Source organism: Mus musculus, chromosome 9, assembly GCF_000001635.26.
Source record: "Mus musculus strain C57BL/6J chromosome 9, GRCm38.p6 C57BL/6J".
Lineage (NCBI taxonomy): Eukaryota > Metazoa > Chordata > Mammalia > Rodentia > Muridae > Mus > Mus musculus.
In genome coordinates this window covers 97,088,396-97,111,275 of record NC_000075.6, presented here as the reverse complement: position 1 = coordinate 97,111,275, position 22,880 = coordinate 97,088,396, and the positions used below count along the sequence as shown (strand labels likewise).

The following is a 22,880-nucleotide window of genomic DNA, read 5'->3' as shown; positions in this document are numbered from 1 at the left end:
TTCCCGTCCTGCCCCACGGCCCTTCATTGAAGAGCCCCCTGGGCGATCACGTGAAAGAGGCGTGCGAACCTCGTGACGTCACGCGGCCTAAGCCAATAGGAGCTTCTGTTTATGTAGGGACCTCCGACTCCTCACGACTCTCACTGCGCAGTCCGACGGAGCTCGCTGGAGCAGGAACCCCGTGGGGTGGGTTCGCGGGTGGCCTTCCGCAGCGGCGGCTCCGCCCACTCCCTTGCGTCCCCCTTCTTGGCCCTCGCCGCTGGCCGTGGCGGCCTGCTGGGTCCGCGTCCCGCCTCTACTCCCGGAGGACATGCAGAAGAGAGAATGAGCCAGAGGGACACGCTGGTGCATCTGTTTGCCGGGGGGTAAGGTCGCTGGGGCGCGCGGGCTGGAGGCCACGGGCCTGCGAAGGCCACGCCGAGCCTGGGCGGGGGCAGGGCGTGAGTCGCGGCCTAGCTCGTCCGGTACTGCGCGACAGCGGAGGCACACGGACCCGGACCTCGCGGAGGAGGCTCGGCCATGGCGACAAAATGGGAGCAGGCTCGGCCTCCCCGTCCCGCACGACTGGGCCTCACGTTGCCCACGTTCGCGGGCGACCTTGTTTCCGGCCGCCGCTGCGCCTTTGCTGCTGGCCGGCGTCGTAGCCGGCGGGGAAGGCGTTGCAGTGCTCGCCCGCGGTGCGCAGAGGTTATTTCCAGCTTCGGAAAATTTTCTCTCCCTTGCCTGCCCCGGTTTGCGGGAGATGGTGCAAAAGTGGCAGTGACTTTGAAATCAATCAATCTCTCTTTCTTTTCTTTTCTTTTCTTTTCTTTTCTTTTCTTTTCTTTTCTTTTCTTTTCTTGAGATGGGAAGGCAACCCCCTCCCCCCCCCCCCCGACCCTTCAGCACTGCCTGCTTTGGAGAAGGGGTATGGATGGTTTGAGAGAAGGCGACTACTAAATGAAATCATTATATATGTGTACAGGATTAGTGTGGAGCCCGAAGTCTGGTTTGCTGATCCCCCAGCTACAGCCATTTTGCTGAGCCAAGTTTGTTCCTCCATTCGATATGTTCCTTCCCAGTTATTTAGAGAAATAATAGAGCAACGTTAAGACTTTTACCTGCAAGACTATAAAGTTGTCACAAAAAATCGCTATGGTGAATTAACTTTTTAACCTATATAACAGAATAAAGTAGTATTTTAAAGTTTGGTGGTTTGATTCTTGGATCAGCCACTTTAAGGGATACATACATATATGTATGCATTCTTTGCATGGTTGTTTGCTTTGAGTTAATGTGTGGAGATTCTGTTGCCAATATGACAGTACTTTACATTGTTGTCACACATTTCATTCAACATTTATGATTCACCAATTTTGAACGGTCCACTATTCTGCCATTAAAGCAACTACTAATTTTATGAGGAGCAGTTTGCCTTTTGTGTTTCTAAAATGCTTCCTGCCAGTAAAGGGCTAATTTAATTTCTGCAGTACCTGTACTTGGCACCTGCTAGTCAAGTTCTCTGCCACTGGGCTCCATCCTCGGGCCCTTAGAACATTTTTTTTTCTGTTGTTTTGTTTTTGTTTTTCGAGACAGGGTTTCTCTGTGTAGCCCTGGCTGTCCAGGAACTGACTCTGTAGACCAGGCTGGCCTCGAACTCAGAAATCCGCCTGTCTCTGCCTCCAAAGTGCTGGGATTAAAGGTGTGTGCCACCACTGCCTGGTCCCTTAGAACATTTTATTAATCTCTCTTTCCCTCTCTCCTCCCCCCTCTTTCTCCGAGTGTGTGTGTTGGGGGGGGGGGCGGAGTAGGAGAAAGTAAGGATAGCATCTTGTAGTTGGATTTCTACTTGTAGTTAGATCTTCTGAAAGTTAGAAGACCATAGATGTAGTTCAGGTTGGTATTTTAATTTGTTTTGAGTTAAGAAATAGAAGTCTTTAATCACTTCTCCTGTAGAGCAGAGTTGACAATGGTCTCTTCTAGAGCCCTTGCGTGGCTCCTTTGTTATTCTTTGTCCAGGCATATGTGTGTGTGTAAGTTTTGTTAAAGCACATGCATGTGTAGGATATAAATGTTAGTCTGAATGTGGATTTTTCCAGTTGTACTAGGACATCACTGTGTTTATAAACACTTGTGAAGTTAGGCCATTCTATGTAGGCTTTTTGTTTCAGTTGAGAGCTGGAATGGAGAATTATTATGTACGGGATTCAAAAATATCAGTTCATTTCTTCCACTTCTCAAGAAGTCTAGTACGCACACAGTAGTAGAATGTTAAATGGGGCAAAGTACGTGTGTTGTGACTTCCCCTCCTTCCCATTGCATCTCATATTCGTACATAGTGGTTCCATATGTACATATACTCTGTAGAAGCAGTGTTAGGTGATAGCAAAGGGCATTTAATCAAAATACAGAAAACATACAGATGTCAAGACAAATACCCTAAGTTCAAACACTTTCATGCCTGTAAAATGAGGACTAAGTTATTGTAGACGTCTTGACAGTTACACAGTACATGAATTCTGTTTTGTGTAATGTTCTGGCAGTGTTGTATGTACTGAACATAGATAGATAGAGTTCAGGTGATGTTGGTAATGTTCTTAATTGAACATGTCTAAGTTATATATCAAAATTGTTTATTTTGGCAATAATTTAGTGTGTTCTTCATAATTGCTAGGTTTGTTTATTGTGATAGAATTATATACACTAGGAGTTGTGAAATTCACCGTACTACAGGAGAGGTGTGTCTTTGTAGGCTCTCTATGCCTGGGCTTCCTCACATACAGTTATTCTTTGGATTATGCTCAGTATACCTTAAAAGAACCAAGAGTAACCTTTCATAGTGGCATTTACTCTTAGGCCAGGGTTTTCTTAACACGGGAGCCTTTGAGTTCCTTTCCTGATAACTAAAATAGTGTATACTCAGGTGGGCTCATCAGGGTCCCAGAAAGATTTGGGGCTGTATTGTTAAATAGGAACGTTTGATACAGACCAGCACTCGTGCTTACTATAAGTCACCCTTTGAGCTCATTATGCCTTTGCCAGAGTTAATATTCAGAATTTATAAGGTCATTGGTTGGGTTAATTAAGTTACAGAGGCAAATCATCACGTAATTAAGGTTTAGTTTTCATTGTACTTCAGGCACACATGATACAAAACATTTGTATGCATCAAGTAAAATAAACCTTAACATTAAAATTTTATATATTTATGTCTGTGTGTAGATACTCATGTGTATTTGGGTGTATATGTATGTGTGTGTATATATATATATATATATATATGTACATATATATATAAGAACCCAAGCAGGCCAATCCTGGAACTGATCCCTGATCCTCTGCAAGACCAGTAAATACTTTCCTATACTTTGCCACCGATGTCTCTTCCTCCTTTTCCTCTTCTTCCTCTTCTCCTCTTCCCTTTCTTTCTTCCTTCCTTCTTTTCTTCAAGGCAGGGTCTTTCTATGTAGCTGTGGCTGTCCTGGAACTCAGTATGTAGACCAAGCTAGCCTAGAACTCAGAGATCCTCCTGCCTCTGCCTCCTCAATGCTGGGATTAAAGTTATTGCTACCACAACCTGCCCAGTAAATGCTCTTAACTATTGAGCCTTGTCTACAGATCCATCCTGCAAAGACCTGTTGGGCTGCTATAGCAAAACACCATAAATCAGGTGGCATCTAAAAAGTTAGCATTTATTTTTTCCAGTTCTAGAGACCAGATGTAGTGATGGCAGATTACATGCCTTCCTGGTGAGGCTGTGTTTCCTCAGACTCCATCCCCACTCTGACCTCAGATGGTAGGAAGAGCTGGCTAGCAGGGTCTTTTATGACACCAATCCCAAACATAAAGCTTTGCCCTCAATATCTAGTCACTTTCCCAAAGCCCAGCTACTGTTACCTTAGGTAGTAGGATTTGAACCTATGAATGGCAGGGACGTTTTGAGACATAACCCCTGTGAGAATTCGTTCTAGTGGATTGGAAAACCAGGAGAATTCTTAACTATCAAAACAGTATTCTTGTTGTTGTTTTTGTTTTTTCTCTTTGGTTTTTCGAGACAGGGTTTCTCTGTGTAGCCCTGGCTGACCTGGAACTCACTCTGTAGACCAGGCTGGCCTCGAACTCAGAAATCTGCCTGCCTCTGCCTCCCAAGGGCTGGGATTAAAGGCGTGCGCCACCATGCCCAGCATTTTTTTTTTTTTAATCTGTGCTTTTAAAGAGTCTCCTGGTTACATTGAGCTTGAATTATTCAACTGTGCTGCTTATTCAAGAGGTTGGTAAAAAGTACTAACGTAGTTGACCACTGGCATGCCAGAAATTTTCTCTTATGTACATAAGCAAATACAAACAGCTCCTTAGAGGTGGGTAAACTTACTAGACAAACATAAAAGTAGAAGAATTCTAATTGTCTTATAAAGCTGTTGAGTTAAACAAGGCTGTAGATGCATAGATGCATAGAATATATTTATTTTCATCTTATTTCTCTAAGTGATCTTGGCTATTTTACTCTGCTGGTTCCTTTTCCTCCCTGGTCCTTCCTTTCTTTTCCTTCCCCTTTCTTCCCTTCCCTCTCTTTGTTCTTTCCCTTTCTGGGTGGCAGTGTTTCGCCATGCAGGTCTGCAGTTCTCGGTTCCTTTGCCTTAGCCTCAAGAGTGCTAACTTATGGATGTGTACCAGTCTACCCAACAACTGCCTCTAAGAGTCTGTGTCTGTGTCTGTATATGTGTGTATTTGTGTGTATGTGTGTGTGTGTGTGTGTGTGTGTGTGTGAGAGAGAGAGAGAGAGAGAGAGAGAGGTTCTACCTGCCCATATATCTGTGTTCTGTATGCATTTTGGGTACCATTGGAGAGCATTGGATCTTATAGAGCTGCTGTTACATATATTTGTGAAGCTCCACATGGATGCTCGGAATTGAACTTCGATTCTCTGGAAGAGCAACCCGTGCTCATATTCATGAAGCCATTGTTCCAGCCCCTGCCTATGGCCTATGAAGTATTAAAATACACATTGATCCAGGTAGTTTGACTAAGAAGAGATAATTGAGGTTACTTTGGATGTACCAAAGGTATTATGCTGTTTATAGTTCAGTAAGATTCATAATCTAGAGATTTTTTGATGCTATAATGATTTTTAAATGTTCTTTGATCTCAAACTTGGCTGTTCTCTCCATGGAATAGCCAGTGAAGAAAACAGTGACTTACAGAAATAACTTTAAAGTATGATTTTTAAGTAGTGAAATGGTCACATTAGCAGACTAGTTGACTGCCACACTACATTCCCTCTGACTCAGGGCCATACCACTGGGGTAGAGGAGAAAAGCACTGTGAGGAGGGAGGGAGGCAGGAGATCCTGAGGGCCTGCATTAAGGCTCTTGCAGTGTGCTGCTGAGAAGCCTGTCTACAGCCAGGGAGACTTAAGGCAGTTAATTTTTCTTTCTGGGTTGTCATTTTTGTGTCTTTTGCTCTTTGAGACAAAGTCTGCTTTGTATCCATGGCTAGCCTGGAGTTTGCGATGTAGACCAGGTCCACTTGACTCTGCTTCCCCAGGGCTGACTGAGGCCCTGTCTTTTTCTTTTTCTTTTCTTTTTCTTGTTTTTCTGATAGTTGTCAGAAACCCTTGAGCCCTTTTCTCCTTCTTGGTGATTTTTAACCTAGAACTTCCTGCATGGGTAATTAGAGACTTTTCAGCTAGTTTTGATTCCAGAAACTTCCTCATTTTGATTCTGCAAAGTAAACCAAGAGCCTCATGCTTCCAGCCTTCTTTTTTTTTTTTTTTTTTTTTTTTTTTTTTTTTTTTTTGGATTTTCGAGACAGGGTTTCTCTGTGTAGCCCTGGTTGTCCTGGAACTCACTCTATAGATCAGGCTGGCCTTGAACTCAGAAATCCACCTGCCTCTGCCTCCCGAGTGCTGGGATTAAAGGCATTCGCCACCACGCCGGGCTCAGCCTTCTTTTTATCTTGAGACAGGATCTCACTAAGTTGACTTAGCTTGTCTTGGAACACCCTAGCCTAGGTGGGTCTTGAGCTTGTGATCCTGCTAATTCTTGCTATTTTTGTAAAACATGATTATGTTGGTTATGCAAAATAGTATTTCTAAAATGTTTAAAATGTTGTCCTTTAAAAATCTACTTATTGATATGAAACTGGAGAAGTGGAGTAAGGCTAAAATAACATAGTATTGGGGTTTGGTTTTTGTTTTGAGATAGGGCTAGCCTAGATTTGTTTGAACTCACTGTGGAGCTGAGGGTCACCTTGAACTTGTGATTCTGCTTCTGCCTCCCAAGAGCTAGAACTGTTAACCCTGTACCACGGCTCCCAGGCCTTTCCATTAATTAATTATTTGCTTAGCTTAGAATACTTATGCCATCCACATCTTACATTCGCATATGAGATAATACTGCAGATTTAATATATTTTAGCTGTGTTCATGTTCATTTTGACATAGAGTTAAGTGCATTGCAGCACAGTGTGGAGTCATGATGCCATAAAATAAAATACCTTTGGGGCTGGAGAGATGGCTCAGTGATTTAGAGCACTGACTGCTCTTCCAGAGGTCCTGAATTCAATTCTCAGCAACCACATGGTGGCTCACAACCATCTGTAATCAGATCTGATGCCCTCTCCTGGTGTGTCTGAAGACAGCTACAGTGTACTCATATGAAATAAATAAATAAATAAATAAATAAAATAAAATAAAATAAAATAAAATACCTTTTTACCCAGTGGTGCTGGGTACTCAGGAGGCAGGCAGTCTGACAATCTGATGTTTTTCTCTTCTTTGTGTTCTCTCTGGCTATCAAAGTCTTTCTTGTCTGCAGTTGAAAAGATTGTGATAGTGCATCTGCATTCAGTGCATTTTCTTAAATTTGAACTCAGGTTTTTGAGCTCATCAGGGAATTCAGCTCCTGCCCAGGAGCGTGGGTGAGTGGGTACATTCGTGGGTGCTGTGAAATTAGGGCTCAATACATGCTAGACAAATACTATCAGGAGCCTTATCCCAGCTGTATTCCCTTTAGAAAGTAAGATTTCTGTCACAAATACTGGCTGCTTCTGGAAAGATTCTCGTTGGGTATTTACTTGTGGACATAAACATATTAAATGTTTTTGCATAGTGGAAATGCATTCAGCTCCAAATACTTCATATGTTGCTAATTTTCACATTTGGCTTTTGTCCTAGTTTGCTTTCTGTTGTATGATAAATGCATGACCAAAAGCAGCTAGGGCAAGCAAGGGTTTGTTTGACTTAACCTGTCCTAATCACAGTAGATCACTTCGGAAAGCCAGGGAAGGAATTCAGGTAGGGCAAGAACCTGAAGGAAGGTGTGAACTCAAGCAGAGGCCATGGAACACTGTTTACATTGCTTACTGTCCATAGGCTACTGATTTTGCTTTTCTAAACAACCCAAAACCATCTGCTCAGGGGTGGCACCACCCACCATGGGCTAGACCCTCCCACATCAGTCATTATCAAGAAAATGCCTCTACTTGCCCAGACATGCCCAGAGGGCAAGCTGTTGAAGGCGTTTTCCCATAAAGGTTCTCTCTTCCTATATAACTCTAGTATCAGATTGACAAAAGACTAACTAGCATAGCTTTTTAAAGATTTGTATTCTTGAGAGTTTCATACATGTGCAGTGAAATATATTTACTACTAATAAACCTCCCTCCAACACCCCCATATTCCTCTCAGTACAGTCCCCTAATTTCATGCATGCACACACACACCCCATCTAGTTGGGGCTACCTTTCTGTGCATGGGTGTTGGACCATCCACTGGAGTGTGGAAATTGTTCCAGTAGCCACAGCACTCAAATTTTAAATGTAATTTTCCTTACTCTAGCAGCTGTCAACTACCAATAGTTCTTCAGTAAGAATGGGATCTGGACACTGTTGCATATGCCAGAAAGATTTTGCTGAAGAAGACCCTGTTATAGCTGTCTCGTATGAGGCTTTGCCAGTGCCTGGCAAACACAGAAGTGGATGTTCACAGTCATCTACTGGATGGAACACAGGGCCCCCAATGGAGGAGCTAGAGAAAGCACCCAAGGAGTTGAAGGGGTCTGAGCCCTATAGGTGGAACAACAATATGAACTAACCAGTACCCCCAGAGCTCGAGTCTCTAGCTGCATATGTAGCAGAAGATGGCCTAGTTGGCCATTATTGGAAAGAGAGGCCTCTTGGTATTGCAAACTTTATATGCCCCAGTACAGGGGAATGCCAGGGCCAAGAAGCAGGAGTGGGTGGGTAGGGGAGCAGGGGGTTGGGGGGGGAGGTATAGGGGACTTTCAGGATAGCATTTGAAATGTATATAAAGGCGGGACGTGGTTGCGCACGCCTTTAATCCCAGCATTCGGGAGGCAGAGGCAGGTGGATTTCTGGGTTTGAGGCCAGCCTGGTCTACAAAGTGAGTTCCAGGACAGCCAGAGCTATACAGAGAAACCATGGGGGGTGGGGGAGAAGAAATGTATATAAAGAAAATATCTAATAAAAAAAAGAATGCGGTCTGGAGATCATCTACCTCACTCATTTCAGGATTTGGCTGGCTTGACCTTTTGTAGCTAACCCCAGTTTACACTGCTCCACTTCCTTTAGTTCCTTTGCTCTGTACAGTTCTCCTCAGCTGTACTGTCAGACACGCATGTCACTCTCACTTGATTTTAGAGTTCATTAAGTTTTATCCCAAGAGCTCTCTCAGATCTCCTGCAGGCAGTCTTTCCAAATGACTTTCCCTTGGTGGCCACAAATCTCACTTCTGCCCTTCTAGTTTTGCCTTTTCCAGAATATCATAAAAGTGAAAATCTCATATAATTAAAGCCATGCGTGGCAGGTTTTTTCAAGGAGCATAATGTTTGAGATTTATCCTAGGTTTTTTTATTGGAGGATAGTATTCAATTATAGATGTACTACAGTTCAGCAGTCCTTGATTAATTCAGACATTTGTATGGTTTTTCAGTTTTAGCCACTGTAGGTTAAGCTGCTATAAACGTTCATAAATAGGCATTTCAGCAAGTCTGCCTGTCTGTCTCTGGCCAGTCAGAACCCAGGAGTGAGGTTACAGTTTACATGCATCTCTACCATGGAAAGTGTCATTCTGTTTTCTGATGTGCTTGTTCCACGTGTCAGCCTTTTACATTTTAGCAATAAATAGCTGTGTATCTCATTACATCCCAGATGACAGATGACTGAAAACTTTCTGTGTTTGTTTGAATACACCTGTCTATCTTTTGTAAATTCTGCTAAATATCTTGTTAAAGGGTTGTCCAGTTTCTGAGTAGCTGTACTTACTTTGTCAGACATACGATTTGCAAAGTAGCCTTGGCACTCTTTCCATTTTCTTAACAGATTCTCTCAAAGAGGGAAAGTTTTAAATTTTAGTATGATACAACTTTTCAGTTTTAATTTTCTTAATGGCACATAGTTATTATCATACTAAAGTATTCTTTGTTTCATATTTGGAGTGGTAGGCCTCAAACCCAGAGCTACTCCATGTGGTCACATTCTGGATCCTGAAATAATTTCTTTTTAATGACTTGTTATTTGAAATTTTATTTGAGTGATACTAAATATATTCCTGTGCTGGGCTGCTTTTCTTCCTTTTTCTAATGCCCGTCTTCTATATAACCTTGTATTCCATTAGCTCCCGTTTCACATAAATAAGTAGATCTCTGATCAGTTGTTATTCTCAGGACCTCAGCTGGGTAGCTAGCTTTTAGTGCTGTCAGGAAAAATTGTCTCCATTTTTCTGTGTGACTGGAGTTTTCAGTTTGTAATGTCTTTTGAGACAGCGTCTTATTGTGTGTCCAAGCTGGTTAGTCTAGGGTTATAGGCCTGCGCTGTATGGCCTTGTCTAGCTTTACATGGGAGCTGGGAGCTCCACTCGGTCGTCATGCTTGTACATCAAGTGAGAGTACATATGTGACTGTCCTACGCTTGTACTTAGAGAATAATTGCTTAGATTATTACTTAATTTTTTTCCCTTAACTGGCTTAAATAATACATTTTGCTATGAGTATTTTGTTATTCTGAGGATCAGCCTTTATATAAAATGAATTTTGTTATTTATTTTTTTCACTAATCCTGCCTGTTCTGCACACATGGACATAACAGATAATGCCTGTGAAACTGTGCTTTGTAAGTACAGTCCTTTGAGTGTTGGAGTACTTAAAATTAGAAATAAGTATGGTTATTCATAAGTAATTGATCTCTGTCCTATCACTCAGAATTAGTTCTGGGATTTTTTTTTTTTAAGATTTATTTTATTATTATATCTAAGTACACACTGTTGCTGTCTTCAGACACACCAGAAGAAGGTGTCAGATCTCATTATGGGTGGTTGTGAGCCACCATGTGGTTGTTGAGATTTGAACTCAGGACCTTTGGAAGAGCAGTCAGTGCTCTTAACCGCTGAGCCATCTCTCCAGCCCCAGTTCTGGGATTTTTAAAGGATTAGAAATTTGAAAGATGTTACACACTGTAGATTCCAACAGTGCTCTGAGTTGCCCATGGGCAAAGAGCACTAACCACCTCTTACAGCCTTAATTCAGTTTGTCAGTCACTTTTAGTAAAAGCCATCATTGGAATCTTCCTTTACCTAATTGTACTTTGTGTGTAAATTATTAAGCTCATTTTTTCCATATTTTATTCTGATAATGTGGGTACTAGGGCTACCAGTTATAACATGACAGTGTTTCCCATAGTTCCCTCAGTTCTTTTTTTTTTTTTTTTGCGGGGGGGCGGGGGGGGTTCCAGACAGGGTTTCTCTGTGTAGCCCCGGCTGTCCTGGAACTTACTTTGTAGACCAGGCTGGCCTTGAACTCAGAAATCCACCTGCCTCTGCCTCCCAAGTGCTGGGATTAAAGGCGTGCGCCACCACACCTGGCTGCCTCAGTTCTTTTTAGAAAGTGTTCATTTGCAGTGAAGTGAAACTTTCAAAAGAATTAGTCTTCAACATTTTAAATTGTAGTAAGCTTGGGTCGGAGCACTAGGTAGGAGTGTGTATTCTCACTGGCTGATTAGATGCCTACTTTCTAGACTTACTGGTTTTTTTGTTTCTCTTGTAGATGTGGTGGCACAGTGGGAGCTATTCTGACATGTCCACTGGAAGTTGTCAAAACACGGCTGCAGTCTTCTTCTGTGACACTGTATATTTCTGAAGTTCAGCTGAACACCATGGCTGGAGCCAGTGTGAACCGAGTAGTGTCCCCTGGACCTCTTCATTGTCTGAAGTAAGAGCAAAAAGTCATGGGTTTTGTTTTTGATGCTGTGATTGTAGTGATTCCCACATGCTTAGTTTTTATTTTTATCTTCCATATTTTAAAAGGTTCTTTAGAAAACTCAGAAGTCAGAAGTATGAATCGTACTTCTTAATGGTGATAGGCCATAAAGGAGTAGAGCAGTTAATTATAAAGATTGTATGAAATGGAATATTTTCAAATTGTATATATTTAGAATATTTTTCTACATTATCCAGTGGGTTTCTTTTCTAAAGGTATCATAGGTTTGTTTTTTTTTTTTAATTGGTTAATTTTTTTGTTTGATTTGTTTTCAGGCAAGGTCTCACTATGTAGTCCTCCCTGGTCTAAAATTCAGCCTCTAAAACAGGCCTGCCTCTGTTCCACCCAGATGGCTGTTCTGTTTACCTTTGAAATGAAAGTAGTGTGGTACTATTATGTGCTTAATAGTCACATATGTGCACAAGTACCTGCATCTAATTGCTGGCCGTCTGTTTCATTTACAAAATATAGAACATATAACCTAAACAGCTGCAGCTTGAAACAGCCCAGCTTTTAAATATCTGTGTTGTCATTTTCTGATTTGGAAAAAATGTTTATATTACTAGACTTAATTAATTCACATTCAAGACTGGCTGTGGTGACACATGCCTTTAATCCTAGCACTTGGAAGGTGGAGGTAGGCAGATCTCTCTGAGTGTGAGGCTAGTCTGGTCTACAGAGCAAGTTCCAGGACAGTCAGGGCTACCCAGAGAAACCCTATCTCAAAAAACAAAACAAAACAAAAAAACCCTACTCCGATCAGTTTCTGTGACTTTAGATTTGTATTAGAACCCCGAGTCTGCCTTATCAGCTCACATGCCTTTAATCTGTTTGAATTTGCTCGCAGTGTTTGTTTTGTAGGGGCAGATGATCTCATCCAGGTGTTTACATTTGCTACTAAATTGCATCACACTTGTTCAACTTGGTTACCCAAGAACATGAAAGGTAGAATAAAATTCAGCAATTTTGAATTAAATTAAAATGTCACAATTACAGAAAAGTATTGATTGCTGTGGGAGATTTTTTTTTTAACTTAGTCGTGTATTTTATGTATATGGGTGTTTTGTCTACATATGTGCACACCAGAATAGGACATCAGATTCCACAGGAACTACGGTTATAGATGGGTGTTGGGAATTGAACTCAGGAAGAGGAGCCCGTGACTCTTAACCACTAAGCCATCCCTCCAGTCCCAGGAAATATATCTTTGCATCACAATTATGACATTACTGTTGATTAGGTCTTAAAATTCTCCCTTAGTCGCCTGAGATATATTTTGTTCTGGTTTTCAATAATTTTGCTTTTACTTCATCATAAGAACTTTCAAATCTCTCTAGATTTGTTTGTTTTTAAATATAGATTTCTTAGGTTTGTTGTTGTTGTCTTGAAACAAGGTTTCACTATGTAACCCTGGCAGACCAGGCTGACTCCAAACTCACCACAGATGCACCTGCTCTTGCCTACTCAGTAATGGGAGTAAAGCCAAGCACCACCTCCACCATTTTCTTAAGTTTTTCCTCCTCTCCTTTAATCTCTTTATAAATTAGTCACCAAAGAACCCATTATCACTATACTGACTAGTTTTCTTATTGTAAAATTAGGATCAGTGAAAAGTTAACTTTTTTCTCAGGTAACGACTTGGACTTCATAAAGAAAAGTCTTGTCTCTCTGCCCATACCTTTAATTATTACATTCATCTGCCTTTAAGAGCTCTTTCTTTTCTTTTTTTCTTTTTCAAGGACAGGGTTTCTCTGTGTAGCCCTGGCTGTCCTGGAACTCACTCTGTAAACCAGGCTGGCCTCGAACTCAGAAATCTGCCTGCCTCCGCCTCCCGAGTGCTGGGATTAAAGGCGTGGGCCACCACGCCTGCCTGTGTTTTCTTCTATCTTTTAATGTAGTTATAAGCTGCTTATACACTAAGTTCTCAATATAGTAAATTGACCGAAACTCACCAAGCATTCCAGTGACCCTTAGGACGTTAGGGTGATAGATTTTTCAGTAGCAGCTCCTAGAAATGATGGAACTTGATACTGTGGAACTTGAGGGTATTTTCCAAGATGGAAAACTTCAAGGACTGGGCTGTGGCTCAGTGGTGCAGGGTTTACTTTCTACAGAGGAGGCTTGAGTCTGGTCCCTGGCACTCAGCTCAGCCAGGGCTCCAGAATAAAGCCTTGTCTCAAGACAACAAACCAAGAAATCTATATTTAAAAACAAGCAAACAAATCTAGAGAGATATTGAAAGTTCTTATGATGAAGTAAAAAGCGAAAGAGCAAGTCAGAGCCAACATATACTTCCTAACTTTTTCTGTTACCGTGTTAGAGGGTTCCACTGAAGCCCAGCTTGACTTGAAACTCACTCTGAAGTCCAGGTTAGCCTGAAACTTAGGATAGTCCTCTTGTCTCAGCCTCCCAGGTGTTAGAATTACAAGCATGAGTCTGCATGCTTGGTTAAACCCATCATTTTAAAACATTTTGTGCATGTTTCTGTGAGTACATTCATGCCACAGTCTACATGTAGAAAACAGAGGCTAACTGTGTAGAGTCTGTTTTCTCCCCATCTTTACCTGAGCTTCAGGAATCCAAACCAGATCCCCAGGCTGCATGGCGAGTGCCGTTACCCACGGAGCCGTCTTGCTAGCCATTTTAGAAATGTTTTGTTACATTAGCATGTCACTTGAGTCTTCAGTACTTTTTCCTGGGCCCTGCCTCCTGCACAAGAGGTTTTTATAAGTAATGAAATGGACCTGAAAAATACATTATAGGTGAGACATTGGCTTTGCTCTAGCATATTAGTAAAGGGTGATAGAAGAACATTGCTTTCTAATAATTTGTTCTTCTCTTTTCAGGGCTATCCTGGAAAAAGAGGGCCCTCGCTCGTTGTTTAGAGGATTGGGCCCCAATTTGGTGGGGGTTGCTCCCTCCAGGTAAAAAAAAAAAAGTAATAAGTAAGATTCTGGCTGTCTTTATTTCAAGGTATTTGGACATAATCATTTGCAGAAACAATGTACATTTCAGTATTCTCAGGAAGTTAGTTGAGTTTCTATTGCTAATCAGAAGGAATCTCCAAAGAAAACCTTGGTTCTGGAGCTAACAGAAATTCATTGTGCTGTGAACAGAAAGGAAATGTTTCATGTTGTAAAGAGACAGTGTAGTGTTTGCTTTAAACTGTGAGTGCTCATACTTGGAAAGGGAAGGGTAGAATAAAATAGTTCTAACTGCGGTAACTCTTAAATTTCAAAAAACAAAACAATATCTTTAAAGAAAATAAAGGGCTTGGTGTATGTGTGTAGAGGAGTGTCTTTGTTTTTGATTTGAGACAGTCTTACTGGGTGGTCCTGCTAACCTCAAAATTACCATGCTCCTGACTAACATACCTGAGTACTAGAGTTACAAAGGCTTACCTGACTATAAATAAGCATTTTTTAAAAAAAATGTATTTATTACATATGAATGCTCTTCCTGCACAAATGTATGACATCATGTGGGCCTAGTCACAACAGGGATCAGATCCCCTGCAACTGGATTCTTCCATGGTAAGTAAAATGCTGTTCAAAAAAGCTCATATTTAGGATGAATATGCACACCTAGTTCTGTACTTCAAACTGCATACCTCATTCACAGCCTGTTACTGTGTTTCACTTTCATTTTAAGAAAATACAGTTGAGCTTGTTTGCCTACACCTAGGCTGAGCAACGTTGTCTTGGATTCAAAGCCAGAGCTTAGCTACATATGGGGGAAGTTCTGGGTGAATGGGTGTTGGTAGTGAGATAGCTCAGTCTGTAATGGAAGGAACTTATTTTCCTACAAGCCTGATGACTTGTATTCAGCACTCAGAACCAACAGTGGAAATAAAAAATGCGCTCCTAATTCTCTGGTCTCTACAGACACACAGGAACACACACACACACACACACACACATAAAATAAAAATTAAGGATTAGTTTTTGAAAATTGTGTATGTGTGTGTATACTTGCATGTGTGCACACACTCCCAAATTGGTATGTGTACATTCGTACAGGTTCCCATGGCCTCCAGAAGAGGGTATCAGATCCCGTGGAGCTGAAGTTACAGGTAGTTGTGTGCCACCCAGCATGAGTGCTGGGAGCCCAACTAAGGTCCTCTGCAAGAGCATCTTCTTAAACATTTAAGAAGAGAAGAAAATCCATATTTTACATCATAAAAATGAAGGGTAGAAAAGGTAGCATAGAGTTTCACTTTCCACTTTAAATATATTGCCTTACTGGTTGCATTTTATGCACACCATTCTTTTCCTCCTAGATAGCCACTATTAATAATCAGTTAAGTGTACTTTGTTCTAATAACTTTCCTGAGCTGTCATGAATAAAGGCTTGTGCATATTCATTATTTACATAAATGAATCATGGGAAATACTATAACTTGCCTTGAAGCTCCATGATCTGTGATACTTTTAATAATATATCCTGTACATATCTGCATGCGTGCATAGATAACTCTGGAGGCCAGAAGAAGGCAGTAGATTTCCTGGAGCTGGAGTTGTGCTCTTCCTGACATGGGTGCTGAGAACCAGATGCAGGATTGTGGAAAAACACCATGTGCTCTTAACCTCTAACCCATCTTTCCAGCTCCTATTGTGACAGTGGTTTTCTGAATATTCCCAAACCTTTACCTTATATAGTTAAAGACATTTATTAGATTTATTTATTTATTTATTTATTTATTTATTCGTTGAGACAGGGTAGTACTATATAGCCAGGACGGCCTCAAACTCAAAATTCTGCTTCTGCCTCTGGGATGTTCATTAGTGCTGCAAAGATATATTTTTTAGAATGACTACCTAAGTAGAATTTCTGGATAAAAGGAAGAAAAGACATTGAAATCTACAGATTGCTAATTTGTCCTCTGAAGACACATACCAAGTTTTTATTTTCATACAGTGAACTCATTGTTCTTAAGCCACATACTAATGAATGCTGGCTACTGTCCTTTTTTAAAAAAGAAATATTTTATGAATATGAGTACACTGTTGCTGTCTTCCAACACATCAGAAGAGGGCATCAGATCCCATTACAGATGGTTGTGAGCCACCATATGGTGGCCTGAGCCATTTCTCTAGCCCTCACTATCCATTCTAAAAATACTAACTAAATGAACTAAAATTTTCTTTTGGTATTTTGACATGTATTTAATTTTTGTGTAATTATACCCTCTTTATTAGAAGTTGATGCTTTATTTTTCATATTTCCTATATGTATATTCCATACCGATTTCTCTTTAAGATATCTTTTGTAATTTCTTCTTGGGAATGAGTTTATTCCCCGTCATGTTTTGGAATTATATATCCTAAGTTTTATTATTATTATTTTCTTCATAAATTTAATGCTTTTGTTATAAATTGTTAAATAATCTCCTTGTATTTTTGAAGCAGGCTTTCACTTAGTAGATTAGGTTGCCCTTGAACTCATGATACTCATGCCTTAGCCACTGCCTTAGTTAGGGTTTCCATTGCTGTGAAGCGACACCAGGAGCAAGGCAACTCTTACAAAGGACAACACTGGGACTTGTTTACAGCTTCAGAAGTTCAGTCCATGATGGTCATGGCAGAAAGCATGGCAGTGTCCTGGCAGACATGATGCTGGAGAAGGAACTGAGAGTTTTACCTCTTCAGCCAAAGGCATCCAGAAAGAGGCTCTCTTCATTGGGCAGAGCCTGAGCATCAAATCTCATAGTGACACACTTCCTTGAACAAGGCAACACCAATCCCAACAGGGACACACCTAATAGTGTCACTCCCTGTGCGCTAAGCCTTCAAACACAGGAGTCTGTGGAGGCCAAACCCATTCAAACCACCACACCTGCTGTTTTCTGGGATTGCAGATTTAAGCAATTTGGCCTCTTTTTTCTTAAACACAGTTTTTAAAAAATATAATAATGGAAGCTAGAGAGATGATGGTTTAATGGTTAAGAGCATTTGATGCTCTTGCAGAGGACCTGAATTCAATTCCCAGTGCCCTCGTGGAGTTTCCTAATCCTCTGTAACTCCAGAGCATTTAGTGCTCTCTTCTGGTGTCCATGGCTCTGCATGCACCTGGTGCACTTGCTTACACATCGGGCGGGAAAGATGCAGTCATAAAACCCCCCATTATCAGTTATTGGGCTACTTTGTTAACTGAGTTATAAATCAGGGTTGTTGAGATAATGTAATGTTTGATTCACCAAGCAAGAATTGAGTACTTGAAAGGCTAAAAGCCTCTAAATTCAATGGAGTATTTACAGACATTGCAAACATAGCTCGACCTGACGGACCTAATGACATTGTCAGCATTGTTTTGTCTTAAGAATAATGTGGGCAAGGGGTAGAAAGGGAATAGAGGCTTGGTTGGGATCTCCAGTGCCAAAAAAGTAGAATATAGGAATATTCTGCATATTCTTATAGTGTAGAATATATACAATCTCAAATTGACCAGGTTAGACTGACTAGATTAGCTCTACCTCTAAAATTACCTTCACCTGACCTGGTTACGTACACTGACTCTGAGTTAGCACTGAAGTACAACCACCACAGCTCCACTGCATAGACTCTCCTGTTGTCAGGATGTTATACAAATTCTTTTTGCTTCTTGTAGTTGCTAAGTGGTTGTCAGTATTGAGCACGGCTTAGGTGATCTGAGAATGGTTGCTAAGAACTATGCCTTTGAGTTTTGTTTTGGTTTTTTTTTTTTTTTAGGACTAAATGTACTTTGTGGGAAAAATGGGTAAACCTGATGTTATGTTGACTATGACTGAGTCTTTATTCCATTTTACTTCTCTATTCTAAAATTATGAAGATTTATATCTTACTTAATAACTATTTTGTTTTTAATTTTTAGAGCAATATACTTTGCTGCTTATTCAAACTGCAAGGAAAAGTTGAATGGTGTTTTTGATCCTGATTCTACCCAAGTGCACATGGCTTCAGCTGCAATGGCAGGTATGCATATTTAATAGTAAAAACTCCTCTAAGTCTGGAAAAGTTAATGATGACTTCATATCAAATTAAGATGGTTAGTGTGCCTCTTAATAATTAAAGTGTGCAAAGTGGTTTTTGTTCACTTGAATAAAACATTTGCTGTACATAAAATCTGTTATCAGTTGAATCTATGTGTCTCAGGGTTTAAGTGACAGACTGCAGATAACACATTCATTTTGCTGTGTGCTGGTTAATATTTGATGCATCTGTGCTTTTAGAGTCTAGCCATACCTCTACTGGAGTTAGAGCTGCCACTTGTTCTCCTCAGTTTCCATTAGTGACTTCCTGCTCCTGTCTGGAACATGCCACCCGCCAATACTGGGTGCCGTATTCATTGTGTCCTGTGCGCAGATGCTGCAGTTGTGTGAGGTTCATTATGACCCAGTTATTGCAGTTGGTGTACCCTCAAGAATAGTTTATCCTTCCTCACAGCCTGGACTGCATCCTGGACCTGAGCTGTAGACACTGGCTTATGTGTACACACTTGTGTAGGAATGCTCCCAGGAAATTAACGCCATGGTGATACGACTCTGAATCAAAACAGCCTCACAGGTCTCTGCCTCCCTTCTCAGGATGAGCGGTAAAGATTGGCCATTCTGACTCTGGAGTCATTTGCTGCCATGCATGTTAGACAAAGCCTTGAATTTTAGTTCTTAATAGAAATGTCTCCCAGTTTTCTGAGAATTATTAATTAATCTACCTTATATTTCCAAGTTGTCCTGTAATTTCATAAAACAATAGCTGCTTTTATCAGCTGTTGATCAATAAACTGACTTCCCATTGTGTGCTTAAGGAGTGCCTTAAACTGTTAATCATTTTCTATTTAGAATAGTTTAATTTGAACCACATATTTAACCACGTAAATGTGTGTTTGAAATACTGACTTGTGAAATATTGATAACCTTTGCCATATAATAAGTCTAGTAATACTTTACAATTGTGTTCAAGGCTGTGCATTTTACAATTGTTGACTGATTGACATTTTGGAAGGGACAGTGTTTAAAGTCAAGATACTGTATCCTCTGATTTGCCAGCTTGGAGGTCTTGAATAAGATAGGTAATTCCTGGGAGTTTTTATGACATTATCTATCCATGGAATAACTGGATTGATCTGGATAGGTTGGGCTTTGAGAACTAGTTCTTGGTGTAATAATATTTACCTAGTTACAAACTAGAAGTTTTTAATGATGCTATGTATAGATTTTGATTATGGATGTTTTCCTCTTACTTACTTGATTGAATATTGGTGAAAGTTGGGCCAATTAGTTATAAACCCAGTAACCATTACATTAGGTCAGAATATTTCTTGACTTTAGCATTTGTGGTTTGGGGGCAATGGGGTTGTTTATATCTAACTCCAAAAAATTAAAAAGAAATGTTGATGTTAGTGTAAAAAATTAACAGATAAACAGTCGTTTTAAAGTTGACAGTGTTAATTATAGATTTAATATTACAATGTTAGAGGGTCAAAGTATCTTACCAGAACATCTTATTTTATTAGGATATATCAACAAAATTTATTACCAGCTTTTTATTGCAAAGTAATTTAGTAAAACTTTTTAATTCTTTCCTCAAATGTGTAACATCTTCATTTATACTGTTTTCCAGATTGACTTTGGTAAATTGATGAGCATGTATGCACAGACATTGTTACACTGTGTACTTACTGTGCAGTCTGAAATCTTTTTTCCATTTACTTACAGTTACATTGTCTTGAAAATTATGCTCTCTACATTTCTTTGTACTGTTTGTTAGTATTAACATTTAGCTTTGCAAGTTTTTCATGTGTTGCTACATGGCTGGTGAAACAGAATGGTCCCGTACAGATTGACTAAGGTAGATTTTTTTTCCCCCATTTATTCTTAAAATAATCTGTACCAGATTGTTCTGGGTTTTCTTCAGGGCCATAGTTTTGGATGTTGAAGAATGATTTAGAGGTACAAAGTTCTCAAAGATAAGTCATGTGTAAAAGTTTTTAACTGGCTGTTAAAAAAAAAGAAATGCTAACCTTGTCACTTAGGTAGCAAAAATGCATTAAAAGATTCAGCCATATCACCTTGGCAGTTTTGCCACTCCAGTCAGCACACACAGCCTCTCTCTTCAGTTTCATCTTACTTATTATCCAAATCAACTAAAACATGTTTAAAATTAAAACTTAGTTAAAAGTGCTGTTTAAAGTGTTCCTTTTTTTTTTTTTTTTTTTTTTTTTTGCAGTATTATAAGTGGCCACACCTAAAATGGTTTACTGAAACATTTTCCAATTACAGAGATATTCCATCCAAGCAATGCTGGTTGCTTCTGGGTTTTACCCTCCTTTCCTCCCTTACATACAACTGTTGACAGTGTTTACTATAGCTATTGAGGGTTTCTGTTTTATGTCTTTTTTTTCTTGAAATAATCTTGAGTAACCTTCTGAGTGTACCAACCATGGCACCTGTTGATATGCCAAAAAAATGTATTAAATTTCTTCTTTCTTTACAGTAATTCCCAATTTTTAAAAGTTTACCTGACACATACTTTCTACATGTAACATAAGTATAAAGGAAATGAGCTTCTATTTTTATTATTGTTTATCCATATAGTTAGTGTGAAATTTCTAGTATGTCAGTAAGCATAATCATTTAGTGTTGTCAGTGTATCTAGTGAATAGTATCTACTTACAGAATATATTATTTTTGTTGGTTTTTAAGAATGCATTTTTTTCAAGGTATTTTTTCTGTGATTTTTAACTTCATGATTTGAATGTAAGGTTAGGTGTTTTTACTCCTTAAGTAGAAAGTTTACAGTACTCAGCCAAATGCATGGTTGGACAGCTGCTGTGTATGCTTATTTGTGAACATTTTTCCTGTTTTCTGTTTTGTAGAACACAAGAATTAATACAAAATAATCCAAAATATTCCATAAGTATGGATGTGCAGTATTACTGCTAGAGTCACAGGTGACAGGTACTACTGTTAGCAATGTGTACTTTATTAGTTACGCAAAGTTCCAGACTTTAATATTCTGTTGGGGCTCTGTGTGTTTCTGTTTGTTTACTTATTTTATTCACTAGATTATCTGATTTTTAAAGAATAAAAGTGTTTACAACTCTTTCATGGTAGATAATAGTGGTAGGAAATGGGACATAGAATCCCTTCTCGGTTTGTTTGTTTTTTTTTTAGATTCTCCCTTGACAAGGTTAGCATTTTTTCTTTAAGACAAAATTGATCGTCTTTTAGGTAAGTATTTGGACTCTGAATCTGCTGAAGATGGCGGGATTGTCAGTACTCTGTGTACTTTTATTATAAACACAAGGCACATTCTGATATTCTCTTAACTTAAAAATTAAAAAAAAAATCTCACAGTAAATATTTCTTAACTCCTTCAGTGAGATTCATTTTGTACACATGTGTCTATGAGGTCACTGCTTGTTGTTATGATACAGAAAGCCTGTGTCTATTTTAGGCATTTACTGTACATTTCTCCCGAGAAAAGAGTGAGATCGTGTCATCTCATGCTCCCCATCCGCAGGTCACTTCCTGTAGAAATATGGACTAACTTACACCTCGTGAGTACTCAACTGAGCGTCTCTTGCAGCCTCTAGTATAAGAACACACTCTGGGATGGATTGTATAGTAGCTGTAGAAGGCGGGACGTGGATTGCAATATGTGCATTGTTGAGTGTTTCATAAAGATTTAACACTGGTCCCCTTGTTATCTTATCCTTCTAGAAGGAAGAATGGCCTACTTTTCCAGTTACCATGTAAACTTGAGGTCCTCAGCTTGGCCATAATAGCCTTGACCTCCACAGAATGACAGGAGTATATGTTAATATCTTAGAGAGTTTTAGTTTTAGTATGCTGTACTACAGCTGTTAAATAGTAGTAGTTGTCTTTTGTGTTTGCCTAGCTAACGTTTAGAAGTCTAACACAGTGCTTTCCACTCTCATCTATTGGTACTTGGTTACTGCTCTTTTTTAAAAGACTGGTGTCTCTACTTTCTAAGAAATTCAGGCTGTAGTGAATAAGGTCTTAGCTGCTTTAGTGTAGTTATAATTTTTATAATAGTTTGAGTACTTTAGTCTTAGGAGGTTGTATATGCTTTATACTTTCAGAGCTTAATTGAAATAAGTACTGAAATGCAGTACTGCAGGTATCACTCATTTAAGCATGCTCAGTGAGTTTCTATAGGTGGGGTTTGTTTATGTTTTTAATTGACTTATATTATCAAGTAGAGTTTTATTTGATGTACAACTTAAATTTACATTTAAAGTTTTCTAAAGTTTTTCAGTAAAACACTGATACTACTAACTAAATGCCTCTATTGGCGCGTTGCTTTGACTGATTCTGGAACAATACACATTTTCAATCTACAAGTGGATCCCTCACTGTACTTTCCATTGTTTTAATGTTTTATTGGGTGTTCTGAATGCATTAGTCTCTTATTAAAATGTAACAAAACTAAAGTGCAGAATTAGAAACAGATAGGCAATTTCTAAACTTTAGGGTTACCATGCCCAACATCTGTGTTTGCTTGTTGTAAACGTAGCAAGAAAACATGTTTAGTTGTGGCTAACCACAAACTTCCTTACCACATAATTTTGTTTTATTTCTTGGGTTAATAGGTTATATTTTTCCAGATTTAATTAGCCTAATAATGTCTG

The 22,880-nt window shown here is 39.6% G+C and overlaps 1 protein-coding gene across 6 annotated transcripts in view; it reads left to right on the top strand.

Moving 5' to 3' along the window:
- Positions 1–234: 234 nt before the first annotated feature.
- The window catches only part of Slc25a36 (solute carrier family 25, member 36), a 35,761-nt gene continuing 13,115 nt past the window's right edge, over positions 235–22,880 (top strand). The window contains exons 1-5 of one of the 6 annotated variants that reach the window (XR_379402.3): positions 425–677; positions 11,037–11,201; positions 14,096–14,173; positions 18,099–18,199; positions 21,102–21,183. Coding sequence is in view for 4 of the 6 variants with exons in the window: in XM_006510871.3 (XP_006510934.1) it covers positions 520–677; positions 11,037–11,201; positions 14,096–14,173; positions 18,099–18,199; positions 18,671–18,693 (525 nt within the window). In the remaining 2 variants the exon portion in view is untranslated. Of the gene's footprint in view, positions 366–424; positions 678–11,036; positions 11,202–14,095; positions 14,174–18,098; positions 18,200–18,670; positions 20,693–21,101; positions 21,184–21,748; positions 21,786–22,880 lie in introns of those variants that run through there. The other 5 variants (XR_003947817.1, XM_006510871.3, NM_138756.4 and 2 more) reach the window with 5 other exon arrangements.